Source organism: Styela clava, chromosome 14 (assembly GCF_964204865.1).
Source record: "Styela clava chromosome 14, kaStyClav1.hap1.2, whole genome shotgun sequence".
NCBI classification, from domain to species: domain Eukaryota; kingdom Metazoa; phylum Chordata; class Ascidiacea; order Stolidobranchia; family Styelidae; genus Styela; species Styela clava.
The window spans coordinates 681468-703778 of record NC_135263.1 but is presented as its reverse complement, the minus strand read 5'-3'; the positions used below and the strand labels follow the sequence as shown (position 1 = coordinate 703778).

At 35.6% G+C, this 22311-nt stretch overlaps 3 protein-coding genes and 3 long non-coding RNA genes across 6 annotated transcripts; all 6 read right to left on the bottom strand.

Annotated features, from left to right (window-relative positions):
- Window positions 1-2778: 2778 nt before the first annotated feature.
- On the bottom strand, window positions 2779-5357 carry LOC144431989 (uncharacterized). The gene is made up of 4 exons (XR_013480339.1): window positions 5295-5357; window positions 4670-4805; window positions 3742-3860; window positions 2779-3630 (listed from the first exon to the last, which is right to left on the bottom strand). It is a non-coding gene; the product is annotated as an uncharacterized LOC144431989 (long non-coding RNA).
- Window positions 5358-6402: 1045 nt separating this feature from the next.
- LOC144431988 (uncharacterized) lies at window positions 6403-8599 on the bottom strand. Its single transcript, XR_013480338.1, has 3 exons — window positions 8190-8599; window positions 7584-7682; window positions 6403-6892 (listed from the first exon to the last, which is right to left on the bottom strand). It is a non-coding gene; the product is annotated as an uncharacterized LOC144431988 (long non-coding RNA).
- Window positions 8600-8622: 23 nt separating this feature from the next.
- LOC144432017 (uncharacterized) lies at window positions 8623-9224 on the bottom strand. Its single transcript, XM_078120021.1, has 2 exons — window positions 8679-9224; window positions 8623-8628 (listed from the first exon to the last, which is right to left on the bottom strand). Exons 1-2 carry the CDS (start codon window positions 9222-9224, stop codon window positions 8623-8625), a joined length of 552 nt encoding a protein of 183 aa, XP_077976147.1.
- Window positions 9225-11527: 2303 nt separating this feature from the next.
- Window positions 11528-13724, bottom strand: LOC144432008 (uncharacterized). Its single transcript, XR_013480347.1, has 3 exons — window positions 13315-13724; window positions 12709-12807; window positions 11528-12017 (listed from the first exon to the last, which is right to left on the bottom strand). It is a non-coding gene; the product is annotated as an uncharacterized LOC144432008 (long non-coding RNA).
- A 23-nt stretch (window positions 13725-13747) lies between these two features.
- LOC144432016 (uncharacterized) lies at window positions 13748-14319 on the bottom strand. Its single transcript, XM_078120019.1, has 2 exons — window positions 13804-14319; window positions 13748-13753 (listed from the first exon to the last, which is right to left on the bottom strand). The coding sequence occupies exons 1-2, from the start codon at window positions 14317-14319 to the stop codon at window positions 13748-13750; spliced, it is 522 nt and encodes a 173-aa protein (XP_077976145.1).
- A 3325-nt stretch (window positions 14320-17644) lies between these two features.
- On the bottom strand, window positions 17645-20907 carry LOC144432034 (uncharacterized). The gene is made up of 6 exons (XM_078120045.1): window positions 20760-20907; window positions 20517-20575; window positions 20117-20132; window positions 19610-19660; window positions 19012-19232; window positions 17645-18601 (listed from the first exon to the last, which is right to left on the bottom strand). The coding sequence occupies exons 1-6, from the start codon at window positions 20833-20835 to the stop codon at window positions 18407-18409; spliced, it is 618 nt and encodes a 205-aa protein (XP_077976171.1). The 5' UTR covers window positions 20836-20907; the 3' UTR covers window positions 17645-18406.
- Between the last annotated feature and the right edge of the window lie 1404 nt (window positions 20908-22311).

The following is a 22311-nucleotide window of genomic DNA, read 5'->3' as shown; positions in this document are numbered from 1 at the left end:
AGAGATCGATAAGACGGTATACAATAAATTATCTTCCAGGCCTCCACGGGTAACGAGCCCAAGAAGAGGAATCAGAGGTAAGTGATAATTCTGGCATATGATACCTTTCTTGTCATATCCTTTTTTAGTTTGCATTCTCACTATATCACCAGTGTTCAAATTAGGTAGCAGTTTTGAAGACTTGTCAAAATATTTCTTTTGTTGGCTTCTTTTGTGCAGCAATTGATCATGCACTTCTTTTGGACTTCTCATTTCAGGATTCAACAAATTCTTTGATATAGGTATGTCACCTTTTGTTCGACGTGATAATAGACGTTGTGCAGAAGAACCAAGTATTTTATCTCTAGGCACATTTCGAATATTTAATAGAGCAAGGTAAGGATCAGATCGATCTCGTCTGCATTTCTCCAATAAATTTTTAGATTGTTTTACAGCATTTTCAGCTAGTTCATTACTTTGAGGAAATTCAGGACTACTCATAACATGTTTGAATTGCCATTCTCTAGCAAATTCTTTGAAAAGAAGCGACGAATATTGGGGACCACTATCAATGAACAGTACATCTGGACTGCCAAATCTAGCAAAATGTTCTTTCAGTTTCTTTATAACAGTATATGAGGAAATATCAGGCAAGTGGTTAATTTCAAACCATCCAGAATAAGAGTCAACAAGTACTAAGTGTTCACTTCCATACCAGTGAAATATATCTGTAGCTAGAATAGACCATGGACGATCAGGAATTTCATGTAATTTCAATGGTTCTTTCTGTTGATGATTCTTCAGACTATTGCAAACAGAACAATGTGAAATAGCTTCTTCAATATCTTTGGACATATTGCACCAAAACAAATAATCACGTGCACGATTCTTTGTGGATTCAACATTTATATGTCCTCGGTGTATTTGTGCAATGTATTCTTGTTGTAATGACTCGGGAACAACAACTTTATTTGACTTGTACACAACACCATCATGTTCAATGAGTTCATCTCGAAATGGAAAATATTTCTGAACTTGGATTGGCAAACTTTTTACAGAATTAGGCCATCCATGCTTGATAATTTTAATCAGTTCTTGTAATGTTTGATCAGTCCTGTTTTTTTCAACCAACTCATGTGCTCTTGGTGGGGAAATAGAAACAATTGTCAAAATATCAAAATCATCATAATTATGCATAATATCAACAAGTTTATCATTTGAAACATATGCTCGTGACAATGTATCAGCAATATACATTTCAGTACCTTTTTTATAAATAATTTTCAAATCATACTTTTGTAAACGTAACATCATTTTTTTGCAATCTGAGAGGTGCACTCAGAAAAGGTTTCGACAATATAGATTCTAGGGGTTTATGATCAGATTCAATTAAAATCTTTTTACCATATATATAATGATGAAATTTTTCACAAGCAAAAACAACAGCTAGAAGTTCTTTTTCAATTTGTGCATACCTTGTTTCAGTATCGGTTAATGCACGGGACACATAACCAATGGGTACATTATCTTGTAAACAAGCAGCTCCCAACCCTTTCTGGGATGCATCACATGTTAAAGTTACACTTTTGTTACAATCATAAAATTTCAAAATTGGCATATTAGAAAGCATAATTTTGAGCATATGAAAATCATTACGTTCATTTTCATTCCAATACCATTTAACATCATTTCTAAGCAATAAACGTAAATTAGCAGTATGTTCACTCAATTTTGGCAAAAATTTAGCAAGGTAAGTAATCATTCCAATAAAATGATGCAAAAAATGTTTATCAGTAGGCTCTGGCATATTACGAATAGCTTGGGTAATTCGAGGAGATGGTTTTAAACCATTCGAAGTCAAAATATGACCACAATATTCAACTTCTTGTGTCATAAACTTACATTTGGACAAATTCAATTTCAAACTGACTTCTCTAGCTCTTTCAAGTATAAGCAAAATACGATCAAATAATTCTTTCTCAGTCGAGCCCCAAATTAGAACGTCATCAACAACAATACGACAGGGTAGCTTATCAAAAAGTTGATCAATAGCCTTCTGAAACACTTCTGGGCAAGACGAAATTCCAAATGGCATACGCAAAAAACGAAATCTACCAACAGGTGAGTTAAAGGTAGTTTTCAGTGAGGATTCATGATCAAGCTTAATCTGCCAAAAACCAGAAGATGCATATAATACAGCAAAATATTTAGCATTGGGCATTGTGGCAACAATATCTTCAATATTTCTCATTGGATAATGCTCACGTAAAATATATGTATTCAATAAAGTAGGATCTAAACAAATACGAATGGCACCAGATTTTTTCTTTGTGACTACCATGCTTGACACCCATTCAGTTGGTTCGTCAACTGGTAAAATAATCTGATTGGCAACCATTTTATCTAACTCTTGTTTCACAAGTTTCTGCATTGCAACAGGAACTTTTCTGGGAGGTCTGATCACTGGCTGTGCATCAGATCGAAGTTTCATGTGATAAGTAATAGGCAATTCACCTAGCTTACCATCAAACAGATCAGAAAAGTTATTTTCAACATATTTTTGAACGGACTCGGGCGAAAGTACAGAGGGAACACTTTGGGGTTTCAACTCATGCACATTCAAAGAAAGAACATTCAAATTTAAACAATCATTAATTCCAAGAATAGGTGTGACATTTCTATCAACAACTTGAAATTTAAGCAAATATGGGACATTACTACGGAAAATACATTTTATAACAACAGATCCAATTGTAGGAATTCTATTACTAGACCCATAACCAATCAAAATTGCAGGATTTCTCTTGTCAATCTTTTCATCAGATCTGACACAATTGAAAATATGCAATGGTAGGACATTACACTTAGCACCAGTATCAATTTTGAGTTTGACATGGTTGTTATTCACATATAAACCAGCAAAAGCTTCATCAGGACCAGTAGTCTTAACTGAATTGACACAATCAAATGAACCAACATAAAAATGATCAGCAGTATACATGTCATTAACCTCATGAACTGGGGTCTGGTTTTGATTGCCATGAACATCATATGAAGATCTATGACATTCTTTTGATTGACCACTTTTAATAAAGCACATTCTTTGAAAATGATTCATTTTGTGACAAAAATTACACTTCTTGCCAAATGCTGGACAAGAATCACGTGATTTAGTATGATTTAAACCACAATACTGGCAAGCAGAATTAAATTTAGACACACTCTGAAAATGACAATCAGGCTTATAAAATTTGTCATTATTTGCACGAAATGTTCTATTGTTCTTCTCGAACTTGTTAGGTCTAAATTTCGGACTATAGCGTGTGTTTCTTTTATGGTGAGATACAGAATCAACTTCTTTCGTTGCATTCATTATTGCTGTTTTGATTGATTATTGCTGTTTTGATTAAGATTCCAGCTATATCTAATTAATTTAATTACTATAAAATACTCAACATCTAAAAATGACAAGAACGAAGAAAAAATCTCAAGAACCAGCTGCTCCCAAACCAACAAGCGAGTATATTCTATCAGACCCTGGGCTGTCACCAATCATGCCGCTGCTGCCTCAACCAGATTCCGCAACTACATCCTCCTCGAGTCATAAAGGAACGAAGCCTTCATCACCAACTGTATCTCCTCTATGCTTATCTAAGATTCAAAATACCATTCAGAAAAATATAGAAATACAACTTCCGAGCATCATTGCTCGTTGTATCTCAGAAAATTTCAATACTCTGAATAGCTCTTCGGAATACTTACCAATGAGTCCAGGACTAAAAGAGTTTATGGATAATCAATCCCAATCCATGAAGGAGATTAAAGATGAACTGTCAATCATCAAAAATTCTCAAACATTTCAATCCAAGAAGTTTGATGATCTGTTAATACACCAAAAAACAGTTGATGAGCAGCTAAAATTGCAAAACAAAAAAATTCAATATTTAGAAGATCTTGTCCTGGATCTCGAAGAAGATCTTTGGTATTTAACGGAGCATGTAGAGGATCAGGAAAGACGCTCCAGGCTTGAGAACTTAGAGTTCCACGGAGTACCACCATTACCAAATGAAGATACTGACAAGCTGGTGCTGGAGATTTCAAAGCTCATAAAAGTAAACATTCATCCGAGTGACATCTCGTTTAGTCATCGGTTCCCTACTCGCAATCGCAAAAACCATCCCCCCATCATTGTCCGATTTACTAACCGGAGAATTCGCCAAAAAAATTTTCGCCGGCCGCAAAAATTTGAAGTCTGCACCAAACACTATAAACATCAAAGACACTTCAAAAGTCTTCATTTCTGAAAACTTGACCAATCGCAACAAGGACTTATTTTTTAAAGCAAAAGCTCTAAAGAATAAGTGTGGTTACGCATATTTATGGACCACTAACGGCAAAGTCAGAATACGAAAGAATAAATTGACGAACACCTTAGATATTCTTGAAGAAGAAGATCTTCAAAAAATCAAATAGGTTAGACTATTTTTCATTATGCCTTCATTTTTTCTATACTTCCATAATTATCCATGACATCTGATACCTTATGTTCAGTATGTCATTCTTCATATCGTAGTGATTCATATATATGTTGCAAATCGTGTAATCTTAAATTTCACTTTACTTGCATAACTTTGCCATTCCCTAGTTCTAGCTACTTCTGCCAAATGTGCCTTGATTCAAAAGGCCTTACCTGTCCAGTCTTGCCCTCTTGGGAATCTTTCAGTTTGTCTCCAACTGTAGGCCCCATTACAAGTAAATATGTAGAGTTCGCTAACATTGGGATAGTTTCATCTCAGTATAAGTCGACCGATTTTATTCTTCTTCACCTAAATGTAAGATCACTGTCAAAGCATATTGATGATCTGATACAAATGCTGACAAACTTTCAGAAACTCCCCCATATTATTGCGATTAGCGAAACCAGATTAAGCACATCCCCTATTAGCCCTATACATATTGACTGCTACAACTTTGTTCACTCTGCCTCTCCTACTAAAGCTGGAGGAGTTGGGCTCTTTATACGCTCTGATGTGTCATTCATAGAATCCCATGAGTATAATCTAAATTTTCCTCATTGTGAAGATTTGTGGATTCAGGTCAATGAATCGCCCACCATCAACCAAAAAAAATTGATTATTGGTGCTATTTATAAACATCCCAGACCTGACCTTTCTAATTTCACAGAAACAATGGACTCGCTACTTTACAAATTAGAAAATTCGAGAAACCCATTCATAATTTTAGGTGATTTGAATATCAACCTAATAGCTCACGATAATTTGACAACTCGGTACACCGACATGCTTCTGTCTCACCTGGCTATTCCCACCATAACGCGTCCAACAAGAGTAACTTCCACTTCGCATACTTTAATTGATTAATTGATCACATTTACACAAATGCAATTGATCGTTGTTCATCATCTTATATTATATTGCATGACATATCAGATCACTTTCCTGTTATGTCATCTTTTTCTTTTACTAGTGCACCTAAATACAAATTCAAAACTCACCTGAAACGCAAAATGTCCAATTTTGACACAGAAATATTTAGATACAGTGCTCGTAATATATTAAATGGATTTGTATTGACACAACTGTCAACTGAGAACTTCAATGAAGTTTTTGGTATTTTTTTATCTTCATTAAAGGACCTAATCAATACCCATGCCCCCATGGTCGCATGCTCGCGTAAAAAATCTAAACTGCTTTCAAAGCCCTGGATTACAAAGGGTCTCCATAAATCCATCAATCGTAAGAGTAAAATGCACAAAAAATATTATTTACATGGCTCTCCAAGTGAACGTGCACTCTACAAAAAATATCATAACACTCTAGTTCACTTATTAAGAAAATCAAAGCAAATTCATTATTTATCAAAATTAGCCAATAACAGAGGTGATATTAAACATACATGGCAGACTGTCAAAGAGATTGTAAACACAAAACCAGCAAATGATTCATCAATATCTGAATTGAAACTTGAAAATGGTTTCAAAACAAAAAACAGCCACACAATCGCAAACGAACTTAACAAATTTTTTTCAAACATTGGGAAAAGTTTAATAAATGAAGTTCCACAAACGAATATAAATTTCATGAGCTTTCTCGGTGCCCCTATAAAAGATTCTTTATATTTACGGTCAACTAATGCGACTGAGATATTCAATACCATCTCAGCTTTAAAAATAGGTAAAGCTGCCGGTGCTTATGATATTTCTTCACATTTCTTGAAGAAAATTGCTGACATAATCTCGCCAGTTATTGCACATTTTTTTAATACGTCTATAAGAATAGGTATATTTCCATCTGCACTGAAACTTGCCAGAGTTATTCCATTGTACAAATCCGGCGACAAAACTAACCCATCTAATTACCGACCTATATCTGTCTTATCATGTTTGGCATTTGTCTTCGAAAAACTTTTGTACTGTAGATTAACTGAATTTTTCGAAAAAAACAAACTAATTAATAAATTCCAATTCGGATTTCAGACAAATCATTCGACAAGTCATGCAATTATTGATCTAATTGAATATATCTATGACAAATATGAAAAGGGAGAACATGTCTGCTGTGCTTTCTTAGATTTGAAAAAAGCTTTCGATACCGTAAGTCATAACATACTCTTACGCAAACTTCATCATTACGGTGTGCGAGGTTGTGCTAATTCTCTTTTAAAAGATTACCTACATGGCCGATTCCAATATGTGGAAGTCGAAAATAATCGTTCGGAGGTTCTTCCTATTGACTGCGGTGTGATCCAAGGCTCTTCACTTGGCCCTTTATTATTCCTCGTATTTATAAACGACATCTCACGATGTTCGAATTTGTTGACAAAATTGTTCGCGGATGATACTGGTCTCCTAGGTAGTTCCAAATCATCGACTGATCTTCAAAATTGCTTCAACCTAGAATTAAAAAAGGTCTATGATTGGATGCTCTGTAATAAGCTAACTATCAATATAGAAAAATCTAAAGTAGTCCATATACGTCCTGGTTGCAACGATCAGAAAACACCTCTGATAATCAAAATGAATGAAACTGAACTTGAATCTGTTCCCTCGTACAAATATCTTGGATTGAACATTGATCACCGTTTACGGTGGGATCTGCATGTCAAAGAGTTACATAAAAAACTTTCACGCTCAATAGGTATACTAAGCAAACTTCAACACTACACAGACCGGAGTACACTCAAAGTGGTATATTATTCACTTTTCCAGACTTACATCCAATATGCAATTGCTGCCTGGGGATCTGCCACTAAAGCGACCTTAAGAGCTATAAACGTTTTACAGAATAGAGCCATTAGAATCCTATATGGACCGTCCACTCGTGTTAACATGAATACCATGTACCATAAAACTGGCGTACTCAAACTTGATGATATCTACAAACTAGAAATATTTAAATTAATGCATCAATACCATAATTGTTGCCTTCCACAGGCATTTTCTAAATACTTTGTAAAGCAGAGTAGTGTTCACGATCACAATACTAGATCATCTGCATTGTCATCCTACTTTGTACCACGCCAAACCTACTCAAAGACACAAAAATCACTCAAATACACAGGTGCGATTATGTGGAATGCCGTACCTGGTGAAATGCGAAGCATGTCTTATCCTCTGTTTAAAATGAAGATGAAAAAATTTCTTTGGTCCAAGTATCTCAAATGAGGACAGGTCTTTCCAAACCCTGAAATCAATTCAACATAATATGAGCTATTAACTCGGTCCATAATATTAGTATGTACTTCTGATGGTTCATTGTCTAACAAATTTTTAACACTATTTGTGTTTATTTATTTTTTTTTTACAACATGCCAATCTCATGCCAGATTTACCGAAATATACTCGTTTCATTTGATTCCCACTCCCCTTAACTTGAATTAGATATGGGTTCTCAAGTCATTGTTGTAGTTCAGTAGCTATGAACTTAGTATTATATATATACAGATATATTGCAAATCTCAGCATTTGTCATGTTGAAAGTAACTTTTTTTATTACACACTTGAAACGACACTTCAACACCTAGTCACATTGTTTCTTTTTTGTTATATTGTGCAGTCCAGTGCGTCTGTACAGACGATAGAATATTATTCATCACGTTACCGGTACCGTACGGTATTTCATATTCGAGTTACCGGTACGGTACTGTGCGGCTGGTTAACATCTGCTTCAGTAGATTTATGTCATTTATACCTGTTCTTTCTTCATTGTCTCCCGTTGTCCGTCCACTACAACTGATGATTATCATAATTTGGTTGTGATAACTGAGCCACTACAAATTCCCGAATATTTCCCCATAACACGCTTTTGTTCACTGCCTGTAAGCTACGAAACGGGGAATACCCCAAATTACTATCTGATGTATTGCGTGGCTCTCAGATACACCCTAGTGTCATGACGATTTCTCGTTAAAACCGTATTAGTAAATATTTACGGCTAAACTATTCTATGCTATATTGATCTACTAAAATTATATGTTAATTAAATAGTTGAATCTTGGGTGCCGCTGCTAGATAACCTACTTTGGTTCCCCACGGCTTCCCTTCCCCAGTAAAATTATGTTCTTGAATTTTTGCTTATTTTTTGCATCATTTATTATTTTACTGGTTGGAAAAAATAAACTTGACTATGACTATTCATCGATAGGGATTTCATTCTCTCATTTGTAAGTTCATATATTACACATATATCAATAGCTTTTTTCAATGTAAGATTAGCTTCTTTTAGCAATTGCCTTCGCAAGTTATCATTATGAACGCCAGTCAAAAATCTGTCTTTAATCAACTCATCTTTGAGATCACCAAATTCACAAGACTTGGCTTTGTTTTTCAAGTCTACAACGAATGATTGGATAGATTCACCTGGCATCTGTGCTCTTGTGTTGAAGTGATGTCTTGTTAGTCCTATGTTTGACTTGGGTAGGCATATTTCTGCAAATTTTCTCTTCAGGCATTCTGGATCATCACGAGACTCAGCAGGAACGTCACCTTCAGCTGCCTCATATGTAAAAGATTCTTCTTTTTCTCTGCCCTCTTTCCCAATCAAATTAAGTAATATGCAAGCTTTAGCTTTGTCAGTTTTATCACTGTGCAGTGCTCCGATGAAAATATCATATTCACGTACGAATATTCTCCAGTTTTCAGCAACATTTCCATCAAAAATCAGTGGATCTGGTCTGTTCAACGACAAGCTGGTGCTGGAGATTTCAAAGCTCATAAAAGTAAACATTCATCCGAGTGACATCTCGTTTAGTCATCGGTTCCCTACTCGCAATCGCAAAAACCATCCCCCCATCATTGTCCGATTTACTAACCGGAGAATTCGCCAAAAAAATTTTCGCCGGCCGCAAAAATTTGAAGTCTGCACCAAACACTATAAACATCAAAGACACTTCAAAAGTCTTCATTTCTGAAAACTTGACCAATCGCAACAAGGACTTATTTTTTAAAGCAAAAGCTCTAAAGAATAAGTGTGGTTACGCATATTTATGGACCACTAACGGCAAAGTCAGAATACGAAAGAATAAATTGACGAACACCTTAGATATTCTTGAAGAAGAAGATCTTCAAAAAATCAAATAGGTTAGACTATTTTTCATTATGCCTTCATTTTTTCTATACTTCCATAATTATCCATGACATCTGATACCTTATGTTCAGTATGTCATTCTTCATATCGTAGTGATTCATATATATGTTGCAAATCGTGTAATCTTAAATTTCACTTTACTTGCATAACTTTGCCATTCCCTAGTTCTAGCTACTTCTGCCAAATGTGCCTTGATTCAAAAGGCCTTACCTGTCCAGTCTTGCCCTCTTGGGAATCTTTCAGTTTGTCTCCAACTGTAGGCCCCATTACAAGTAAATATGTAGAGTTCGCTAACATTGGGATAGTTTCATCTCAGTATAAGTCGACCGATTTTATTCTTCTTCACCTAAATGTAAGATCACTGTCAAAGCATATTGATGATCTGATACAAATGCTGACAAACTTTCAGAAACTCCCCCATATTATTGCGATTAGCGAAACCAGATTAAGCACATCCCCTATTAGCCCTATACATATTGACTGCTACAACTTTGTTCACTCTGCCTCTCCTACTAAAGCTGGAGGAGTTGGGCTCTTTATACGCTCTGATGTGTCATTCATAGAATCCCATGAGTATAATCTAAATTTTCCTCATTGTGAAGATTTGTGGATTCAGGTCAATGAATCGCCCACCATCAACCAAAAAAAATTGATTATTGGTGCTATTTATAAACATCCCAGACCTGACCTTTCTAATTTCACAGAAACAATGGACTCGCTACTTTACAAATTAGAAAATTCGAGAAACCCATTCATAATTTTAGGTGATTTGAATATCAACCTAATAGCTCACGATAATTTGACAACTCGGTACACCGACATGCTTCTGTCTCACCTGGCTATTCCCACCATAACGCGTCCAACAAGAGTAACTTCCACTTCGCATACTTTAATTGATTAATTGATCACATTTACACAAATGCAATTGATCGTTGTTCATCATCTTATATTATATTGCATGACATATCAGATCACTTTCCTGTTATGTCATCTTTTTCTTTTACTAGTGCACCTAAATACAAATTCAAAACTCACCTGAAACGCAAAATGTCCAATTTTGACACAGAAATATTTAGATACAGTGCTCGTAATATATTAAATGGATTTGTATTGACACAACTGTCAACTGAGAACTTCAATGAAGTTTTTGGTATTTTTTTATCTTCATTAAAGGACCTAATCAATACCCATGCCCCCATGGTCGCATGCTCGCGTAAAAAATCTAAACTGCTTTCAAAGCCCTGGATTACAAAGGGTCTCCATAAATCCATCAATCGTAAGAGTAAAATGCACAAAAAATATTATTTACATGGCTCTCCAAGTGAACGTGCACTCTACAAAAAATATCATAACACTCTAGTTCACTTATTAAGAAAATCAAAGCAAATTCATTATTTATCAAAATTAGCCAATAACAGAGGTGATATTAAACATACATGGCAGACTGTCAAAGAGATTGTAAACACAAAACCAGCAAATGATTCATCAATATCTGAATTGAAACTTGAAAATGGTTTCAAAACAAAAAACAGCCACACAATCGCAAACGAACTTAACAAATTTTTTTCAAACATTGGGAAAAGTTTAATAAATGAAGTTCCACAAACGAATATAAATTTCATGAGCTTTCTCGGTGCCCCTATAAAAGATTCTTTATATTTACGGTCAACTAATGCGACTGAGATATTCAATACCATCTCAGCTTTAAAAATAGGTAAAGCTGCCGGTGCTTATGATATTTCTTCACATTTCTTGAAGAAAATTGCTGACATAATCTCGCCAGTTATTGCACATTTTTTTAATACGTCTATAAGAATAGGTATATTTCCATCTGCACTGAAACTTGCCAGAGTTATTCCATTGTACAAATCCGGCGACAAAACTAACCCATCTAATTACCGACCTATATCTGTCTTATCATGTTTGGCATTTGTCTTCGAAAAACTTTTGTACTGTAGATTAACTGAATTTTTCGAAAAAAACAAACTAATTAATAAATTCCAATTCGGATTTCAGACAAATCATTCGACAAGTCATGCAATTATTGATCTAATTGAATATATCTATGACAAATATGAAAAGGGAGAACATGTCTGCTGTGCTTTCTTAGATTTGAAAAAAGCTTTCGATACCGTAAGTCATAACATACTCTTACGCAAACTTCATCATTACGGTGTGCGAGGTTGTGCTAATTCTCTTTTAAAAGATTACCTACATGGCCGATTCCAATATGTGGAAGTCGAAAATAATCGTTCGGAGGTTCTTCCTATTGACTGCGGTGTGATCCAAGGCTCTTCACTTGGCCCTTTATTATTCCTCGTATTTATAAACGACATCTCACGATGTTCGAATTTGTTGACAAAATTGTTCGCGGATGATACTGGTCTCCTAGGTAGTTCCAAATCATCGACTGATCTTCAAAATTGCTTCAACCTAGAATTAAAAAAGGTCTATGATTGGATGCTCTGTAATAAGCTAACTATCAATATAGAAAAATCTAAAGTAGTCCATATACGTCCTGGTTGCAACGATCAGAAAACACCTCTGATAATCAAAATGAATGAAACTGAACTTGAATCTGTTCCCTCGTACAAATATCTTGGATTGAACATTGATCACCGTTTACGGTGGGATCTGCATGTCAAAGAGTTACATAAAAAACTTTCACGCTCAATAGGTATACTAAGCAAACTTCAACACTACACAGACCGGAGTACACTCAAAGTGGTATATTATTCACTTTTCCAGACTTACATCCAATATGCAATTGCTGCCTGGGGATCTGCCACTAAAGCGACCTTAAGAGCTATAAACGTTTTACAGAATAGAGCCATTAGAATCCTATATGGACCGTCCACTCGTGTTAACATGAATACCATGTACCATAAAACTGGCGTACTCAAACTTGATGATATCTACAAACTAGAAATATTTAAATTAATGCATCAATACCATAATTGTTGCCTTCCACAGGCATTTTCTAAATACTTTGTAAAGCAGAGTAGTGTTCACGATCACAATACTAGATCATCTGCATTGTCATCCTACTTTGTACCACGCCAAACCTACTCAAAGACACAAAAATCACTCAAATACACAGGTGCGATTATGTGGAATGCCGTACCTGGTGAAATGCGAAGCATGTCTTATCCTCTGTTTAAAATGAAGATGAAAAAATTTCTTTGGTCCAAGTATCTCAAATGAGGACAGGTCTTTCCAAACCCTGAAATCAATTCAACATAATATGAGCTATTAACTCGGTCCATAATATTAGTATGTACTTCTGATGGTTCATTGTCTAACAAATTTTTAACACTATTTGTGTTTATTTATTTTTTTTTTACAACATGCCAATCTCATGCCAGATTTACCGAAATATACTCGTTTCATTTGATTCCCACTCCCCTTAACTTGAATTAGATATGGGTTCTCAAGTCATTGTTGTAGTTCAGTAGCTATGAACTTAGTATTATATATATACAGATATATTGCAAATCTCAGCATTTGTCATGTTGAAAGTAACTTTTTTTATTACACACTTGAAACGACACTTCAACACCTAGTCACATTGTTTCTTTTTTGTTATATTGTGCAGTCCAGTGCGTCTGTACAGACGATAGAATATTATTCATCACGTTACCGGTACCGTACGGTATTTCATATTCGAGTTACCGGTACGGTACTGTGCGGCTGGTTAACATCTGCTTCAGTAGATTTATGTCATTTATACCTGTTCTTTCTTCATTGTCTCCCGTTGTCCGTCCACTACAACTGATGATTATCATAATTTGGTTGTGATAACTGAGCCACTACAAATTCCCGAATATTTCCCCATAACACGCTTTTGTTCACTGCCTGTAAGCTACGAAACGGGGAATACCCCAAATTACTATCTGATGTATTGCGTGGCTCTCAGATACACCCTAGTGTCATGACGATTTCTCGTTAAAACCGTATTAGTAAATATTTACGGCTAAACTATTCTATGCTATATTGATCTACTAAAATTATATGTTAATTAAATAGTTGAATCTTGGGTGCCGCTGCTAGATAACCTACTTTGGTTCCCCACGGCTTCCCTTCCCCAGTAAAATTATGTTCTTGAATTTTTGCTTATTTTTTGCATCATTTATTATTTTACTGGTTGGAAAAAATAAACTTGACTATGACTATTCATCGATAGGGATTTCATTCTCTCATTTGTAAGTTCATATATTACACATATATCAATAGCTTTTTTCAATGTAAGATTAGCTTCTTTTAGCAATTGCCTTCGCAAGTTATCATTATGAACGCCAGTCAAAAATCTGTCTTTAATCAACTCATCTTTGAGATCACCAAATTCACAAGACTTGGCTTTGTTTTTCAAGTCTACAACGAATGATTGGATAGATTCACCTGGCATCTGTGCTCTTGTGTTGAAGTGATGTCTTGTTAGTCCTATGTTTGACTTGGGTAGGCATATTTCTGCAAATTTTCTCTTCAGGCATTCTGGATCATCACGAGACTCAGCAGGAACGTCACCTTCAGCTGCCTCATATGTAAAAGATTCTTCTTTTTCTCTGCCCTCTTTCCCAATCAAATTAAGTAATATGCAAGCTTTAGCTTTGTCAGTTTTATCACTGTGCAGTGCTCCGATGAAAATATCATATTCACGTACGAATATTCTCCAGTTTTCAGCAACATTTCCATCAAAAATCAGTGGATCTGGTCTGTTCAACGACGAATCAGCCATCCTTAATTGATTGCTCACTGACGCGATTTTTAGAATATTTTTTTCAAGCAACTTTACATCAACCCCGATTCTGACACCATGTTTGTTTGTGGGTAAATACACAACTATTCAGGATGCTTGAGTATATTATAGATATAACATAGACATCATAGATCACAGCACTCAACATCTAGCAGCACAAGCAGAGAGAGAGAGCAAGCAAGCAAGGTCAAAGGTGACAAGTATAGCATTAATAATGACGTCATAAATATCATCTTACAAATAGTACAAGTCTCGTTAACTTTTGTACTGCTTACATGAAGATATTCATGACAGCAATTATTTTACTAACAGCTAACCTCATGATAATTGTCTAGAAATCTCGTATATTTGTTTTTCTATGATGTTCTTGATCTATATTCTGCGATATAGAATTTAATATTCAAGTCTTCAGATATGTAGAATTTATATTGTTGGATAAATTAAATGGATTTTCCAACTTTTGGGAATTCATTGTATTGCATTGACAAAAATAGTTGCCCGGCCCGTTTCAACACAGTTTAAGTCATACAAAGTCCGCGGTCAAAAGAGTTTGGTGACCCCTGCCCGAGAAAGGCACCGGAACCCTGGGAACACCCTAAGGGTGTCCATACAGCCTTAAAAAAAAATTGAATTTTTATTATGAATGCACGCGCATCTCGTTCCATACCAGACAAGACTTTTTATTTATTTACTTTTATCAATCATTTTATCGCCTGTTATGTTGATTATGAGGTCGAAATAAACTTATATTTAAACTAACACCTGAATCTAACACGGAACACTTGTGAAATACACTAATTATATTATACACGCCTATCTGACTATATCTCACAATCTACATAGCATTGACTCTCGGATTTCAATGTAAACTTGCGGAACCCTGAACTGGATTGCCGGAGCACTAGAGCAGGGGTTTGCAACCTGCGGGACAAATGTGGCCCTCAAGAAAAAATTCTGCAGCCCGCGGTGAAGTGCCAATTTTGAATGATGTGCGGCCCGCAAAACAAGTTTTTATTTAAGTTGGAACGTGCGAGCAATTCCAATCCCTTTGCGTTGCAAAGTCTATAACTGAATTCAATTTATTGTCTATGACGTTACAATGCTTCAACAGCTAGATTGTGCAAAAAACGAATGTCACAAGATCAATATCCAAGATATTTGTGCCTGGAACTACTAGAGAGCTTATAAGTTAAATAAAGATGCAGCCCGCGTTTTTACCCAGTTATTTCTATCTGGCCCTCCTGTATCAAAGGTTGCACATCCTTGCTTCAGAGGGCATCACAACCCTGGTTAAAAACCACTGCCTTACGGGTTCACTCCAAACGACAACGAATTATTTGTCGAAACGTTTTCTCTATTTATAACCCTATTATCAGTATTTTCTGTGTTATACACCTATATGACGTAACATCTTTAGTGAACCGCGGCAACCTATGTCATGCCCCCTCCCCCACACGACGTAATAACAACGCTCATAACGGTGTTTGTTATGATATCCAAGATATAGGGTGTCCATAACGGCCTAAAAAAATTAAAATTGCCAAAGGGAATTTATCGATACCATACATTGTTTTGCCTCACAAATGTATTAAAAGAAGTAAAAATACTTGAACAATTACTGACTAAAAACAACAAACCTGGTTAAGGTATATTGAGAACTGACTGCATAACAAAATTAGAATTGTGAAGGGACTCTATGTACACCATGTGCATTCACTAACCTAACCCAGAATAGTGATATAAGTATACCAAAGAGGGAAATGAAATTGTTTCGAAAGACCTGGAAAATCATACATACTACAATGAAAATATTATTCACAGCGATATATTAATACTCAGGAAGATATATTCCAATCGCTATGAAATATATACGCGCCCTTTATGATTTCCGATTGGTCGATCACTTCCTGAAGTCGAGAAACGACAAATTTTTTGCACCTAGAGCATATTAATAACATGTAATACCTAATAGTCCTATCACAGGTTCGACGGATGCGTTGGATTGTGCTAAACTAAACATCAGAACAGGATTTCAACTTCGGTCGGAATAGTACTACACGCCAAGCTCTAGGCAGCCAAAAATTATATTTTTTGAGTTAGGAAGGGGGGGGGGGAATTAATTTTTTAATATGACGTAATACAGCTGATTCGGGACTTTAGCAACCCGCTTCGGGGCTTTCTCAGTCTCGAAAGCGGGTATTTTTCTCCCGAAGTGATGCGTTTATTGTTATATATTTATAAACAATGAAAATGCGGTAAAAAAAATGAGTGCATTTTGGATCGTGTTTTATTTTTCAAAATGTGATTGAAAGCTTTCGAGAATTTTGAATGAACCTATAAATACAAAGTAACTAAATCATGCTCTCCCTGTTTAACTAACTCGCCTCAACTTAGTCTCAGCGACTTTCCAATTTATAGCTATTATTACCTTACAGTTACGACAGCGCACATTGATATTACTTAGTGCCGAACGCTGCCTTCGCAAATTTGAATCAACCGTGAATATTTTTTTTATTAGTCAGCAAGTGGTATGTATGACTTTATATTGTACTTCAAGTTCGTGTTTTGCTCATAGAACGGTTTCGAATCTTTCAAAACTGTTGTTTTTTCGGGGCAAACTTCCTACCTCAGTTTTTCTATTCATATTCTTCTATGTCTGCGTTACTCACAACTAACGATAGGCGCGTTCTACAAACCACTGGCATGTGATTTCGTTTACACTAATTACCACAAAACAATAGCCCACAACAGCCATTGTTACGACATACATCCGTGCGCATACAAATATATAAATTTATGAACATTTTTATTAGTCGCAAAAAAATTGTTTGCTGGACGCATTTTGCCGATCACTGTCTCACAGTTTCACTACAAACAATAACGAATTATTTGTCGAAACGGTTTCTCTTCGTAAAACCCTATTATTAATATTTTCTATGCATCTGCATGACGTAACATCTTTAGTAAACCGCGGCAACCTAGGTCATGCCCCTTTCCCTCACACGATGTAATAACAACGTTTATAAAGGTGTTTGTTAGGCTATCGAAGATATAGGGTGTCCATAAGTCCTAAAATATTTTATATTTTGCAAAGGGAGTTCATCGATACTCTCGTCCAGTTACCAGTACCGTGTTGGGTCATATTAGACAGTAGGTTTGGGCAGAGAATCTCGATATATTGTTCTAAGTGTAATCTGTGAACGAGGGTAGATTCAACACATTTCCCAGATATCTGGTTTCATTCGCTTCTCCAATAACTGACTCACTGTTTCAGAACAAGAACGAAGAAACCCAAAAATGATCGAATCAATGTTTATTATCATGTTTGGTTATATACAGAAATCACATGGAGACAGCTATGAATTTATTTACTTAGCAAATACGTTTCAATAGACAAGGCGACCAGTTCAAGGCATGGGTTATACGGTTAATAATAAAATAATAGTATAGAAACAATATATAAGTAAGCAGTGGCAGGATTCAAGGGGCTCTTGTAAACCGTTCCTGTATTTTTCATGATTTAGTTCAGCATGTTTCTCTAAGATGAGAGAACCCGTTGTTAGCGAGTTCGATGCAATAGAGAACCCGTTCTTAGATTTTTGAATTCTGCCACTGCAAGGGAGTAATATTAAGTAAAAAGCAAGTTTCATTTATATTAGGACGAACATACTTGTATGACCTTTGTCTAATCATATTCACAGGCCAGCTTCAGTGTGGAATAAAAATGCATAAGTAAAAATATTAGTAATTTAACTTTTATAAACACGTAATTTAGACTTCTTTCATAAATAAAATCGGGTTTTAAGGCTTGAAAAACAGACTTTGTAAAAAAATTCGATTTAGTAAAATTGAAGAGTAATTTAAGTTCAGATCGTTTATGGGCAGCTTATAAATTTTGCGTAATCAGACATGGACCTATCATAACTAGAACATTTAGAACAACGGCCATAGAAAAGCGAACAAAAATTTTAATGAAAATCTATATAGATAACAACAGTCATTTAACTGTTTTTGTCTTTTTTATCATTGAATCGTCAACGAAGTTCTGTCAGGTTTTGATCTGGTTTTATATTTCACAGATGACACCGTAGGTTCTGTAGGATGGTGGAACATTGAACATTCCCTGATATGCAGACTCTGGATCTTTATCGACACCAACACCAACATTTGTCCGCGATGCTTCGGATCCCGGATAAGAAGGATGCCACACTTCTGTTGCTATAGTGATTGGTCTTCCATTGGACAGCAAAAGCTGATTGTTCTGTCACAATTGAATAAACAGTTTTAAAATCTATTGCTTGAAATGTTAATACAACTGACATATTAGATGAAGAATGAAAATATTTGCGTGTAGGAATAGGCTCCATAGTAAAGGTAATAGGGGTAACGTTACATAAAAATGGGTAAAAAGCAGAAATTAATGAATTAAAAATGCTAAAATATTTGGAAATTAAAAAAAACGCGATCGGACGACTCGGATATGACGTCATAATATCTTGGAAATCATGTTTAATATTTTTTTTTATTAATCGCCCAAATTAACAATAAGGCATCGTTAACCTGCCCATCATTTGATACTTTTAATAATAAACCGCTTTTGGTAAATTGTACCCAAAATGAAGTTTACAAAAATGAGTCAAACTTTGCTGAGATTGTGATCTATCAACTGACCTTATACTCCATCCCAGTCCAGATGTACATCCCTGGCTCACCAGCAGGAATCAGTGAACGTAGATAAGGGATCAGCAGCTGGTAATGCTTGAGGTCGTAAATATTCGCGGCTTTTCCGTTCATTGATTTGCAGATTGCTTTGGCATCGGTGAAGGTAACGTTGGCCACATCATACACAACTGCTCGGTAGCATTTTTTCTTGTATGTGACGTCACACTTATCTGAAAACATTATTGTTGTCATTGAATATTTAATTTTAAAAAATGACACCTTAAGAAACGACGTCATAGAATCTGGGAATAAAAGTCGGTTTTGTACTTCAATTCAACTTCCTCCTGAATCAATTCTAGGGAGAGAAAAGCCGATAAGACAAACTAAGAACGGCGGAACAGATTGTTCAGATGTATGGCGGTGGACAGAGTCGTAACCGACTAGTGGTGGGGTTAATCACGCAGCGACGACCCGGAGTCCAATACTTGTAATATTAGGTAAATTAAATCTATTTTTAAACCCACGCGACATCCATTCCTAGCGCTTGGGCGGGTGTGGCATATTTTGTAGTCAAATTATCAAATCATAAAACACAAATATAAATTACTTTCAGCCTTTATCTTCTCATCACGACTCTTTTTAATCAGTCTGACGATATCTGTAAGAAAATTGATTTATTTGTGAGTAAGGAAAGACGTTTTTAATCAGTCTTGCCATCTCATTTTTTCTCGTATGATATTAAATATGACTTTAACTAACCATAATATGACAACAGCATTTAGAAGCGTCGTTATTTTTTTTTAGCAAAGTCCAGATTTAGAATTTCTCTATACTGATATATAATTTTAGTCACAAAAATCGTTGTGAATGAGTTTTGCCAAACTTTTTGCAAGATTGAAAATAACAGGCAATTGAAATGCAATGCCAGAAAATTTTTAGAAAGCGGAGTTTCACCAAATAAGAGCCTAATTCGGAATTAAAAGTCTTAATTGAAAACTGTTACTATTGGACAGGTTATTTTGAACCCGTGCGTAAATATGAATCAAAGTCATATGTTTAGTGCAGGGTAATTATTTGTGAACCCAAAACACATCATAGAGTAGGAAGAACTCACCGGATCCATCGTTTTTCTGTGAAATAAATAAAAAATGCAAATGATTGGTAAAGTAATTATAACACGTAAGTTGTATCAGATTTGATTAGTTGTGTGACATGCATTCAGAAGTCGGATTTAAAATTGTTTACGCGATTCAAAAAATAAAAGCTTCCAGTCAGTTGAAAAATTAGCGTTTCTTGAACAGTGGTTCCCAAATCGCGGCTGGCGGGCTAATTACTACCCACGTAACAATTTAGAATGGCGCGCCGTACTCGAGTGAAATAGTTTAACAGTTTATGTTTTCTTTTTGTGTTCTAGATGCCGCTAATTAGAGAGATCGTTGCCTGCTTGCTCAAAGCCTTGTTTGGAGTCGAAGTGTGAAAATGCCCGATTAAAAAAATAGCAACTGTAATTTTACCTCGCAATCTCCAACTTGAACGAGTTTCCCATTCACGATCTTGGAAACGCAGGCTCCAGCTGTCAAAAATAAAACGTAAAGTCAAATATAACGACATCTTGCGCCAATTGCAACACTGATAGAGAATGATATTAATAAATGATTTAGGAATCTCCGGTATTGTAGCATTCTTGGTATCAGAAACCAGACATGCAATTCAGTGTTACAAAATATAACAGTGATTTTATCCAAAACAAATCTTACCGGGTAGTTTTTGCTTCGCATACAATCCATAGATGAGAGAGATGAACAAAATAATTTTGACGAAGTCCATCTTCATTTCTAGAAAGGCTTGATGACACAACTAAAGGCTTAGTTATAAAGTGAATACCTGTAATAATATTTAAGGCTTTTATATGTTTGGTGCCGCCATCATTAGCTGTCTAAATTGAGATTTGCTACTCCTGCTAGTCCTCATACCTCAAGTCTTATCAATAATATCTTACTGCGCATTTTACCACTGTTTAATCCTGAACCCGTTTTCGCGTAGCAATCATCATTTACGTCATTTTCTCTGTCACATTGAAATTATTTTGCTTGGCTGACAAAAAGTGATAATGAGTCACCCATCTTGCCAAGAAAACCAATTGTATTATTGTTTTGCAATATATCGACATGTAAATAGGAATTTTATGCACGCTCTAACAACGTGATTGAAATGATACGTATTGTATTGTTTCGCGTGATTTCCAAAGCTACATCTCGTGTGAAACTCGTAGGGTTTTCACAATGTCATGAGTTGGTGCTCCCGAGGTATATGTACCAAGATGGCGCACAACCTGAACATAGTAACATAACATAATTCAGGTTGTGCGTCATCTTGGTGCAAATACATCCGGAGCGCCCATTAGTTTAATATTGAAGCCCGCAGTCGATCGAAACAAGGAAATATTCTTGTCTTATGGTACAGGCACAGGCAATTTGAGTCTTTAAAAATGGCTGCCAATTAAACCCCCTAGATATGCCATAAAATCTCTACAAAATATAAAATTAAGATTTCCGATCTCAGTTTGCATTTAGAACGGGCTTTCTACGTCAGATTTCATGGATTTTTGTGGTAAAGATGTGAAACTTCTCATGGAAACAATCCGGAAATTAATCAAATTTTTCAATGACCTTTAACCCAGAAAAAATCTCGTGGAAGAAGACGCAGTAACAATAATAATGTTTAGAGGTTTTACAATATTAGTTGGTTCGCCACCTAAATAATTTCAAGTCTACTGGAACTCAAACGTTTCTGATTTTAATTACGCTTCTCGCAAAATTGCTTGAATTACGCATGATCCAACGAACTAACCTGAACGAACCACAAATATCAATCATACACTGCGGACCTCTGACGATCTTTTACTGACAGAGAGGGAGGGAATTTATGGCTTTTCCGTCAAACCGGGAAAACAAAACGATCATATACGCATATACAAATGAAGAATTCAGAGTTTTCGATATATGACTGGGAGGTAACAATGCGACCAATAAGGTCATCACAGTCCGTTACCACCCAGATCACACCATTCACATCGCAACTGCCAGATTTACACATTCCTGTCTCTATTCAATTTATAACTGCTAGTTCTCATACCTCGAGTCTTACGAATAATAATATATTATGGCGAAAACACAATATCTAGTCTTATGGTACGGGTTCAGCCCTCACAGGCAATTTAAATGAGGCTTTAGAAATGACTGCCACTTAAACCCTAGATATGCCATAAAACCCCTACAAAATATAAAATTAAGATTATAGATCTCATTT

Excerpts from the sequence above, each read along its gene's own strand:
- LOC144432017 (XM_078120021.1), bottom strand. The coding sequence starts at position 9,224 with ATGTTTACTTTTATGAGCTTTGAAATCTCCAGCACCAGCTTGTCGTTG.
- LOC144432034 (XM_078120045.1), bottom strand. The coding sequence starts at position 20,835 with ATGAAGATGGACTTCGTCAAAATTATTTTGTTCATCTCTCTCATCTAT. Across the intron at positions 20,576-20,759 it reads TGCGAAGCAAAAACTACCCG|CTGGAGCCTGCGTTTCCAAG; the intron begins GTAAGATTTGTT and ends TATTTTTGACAG. Across the intron at positions 18,602-19,011 it reads GGACTGGGATGGAGTATAAG|AACAATCAGCTTTTGCTGTC; the intron begins GTCAGTTGATAG and ends CAATTGTGACAG.
- LOC144432016 (XM_078120019.1), bottom strand. The coding sequence starts at position 14,319 with ATGGCTGATTCGTCGTTGAACAGACCAGATCCACTGATTTTTGATGGA.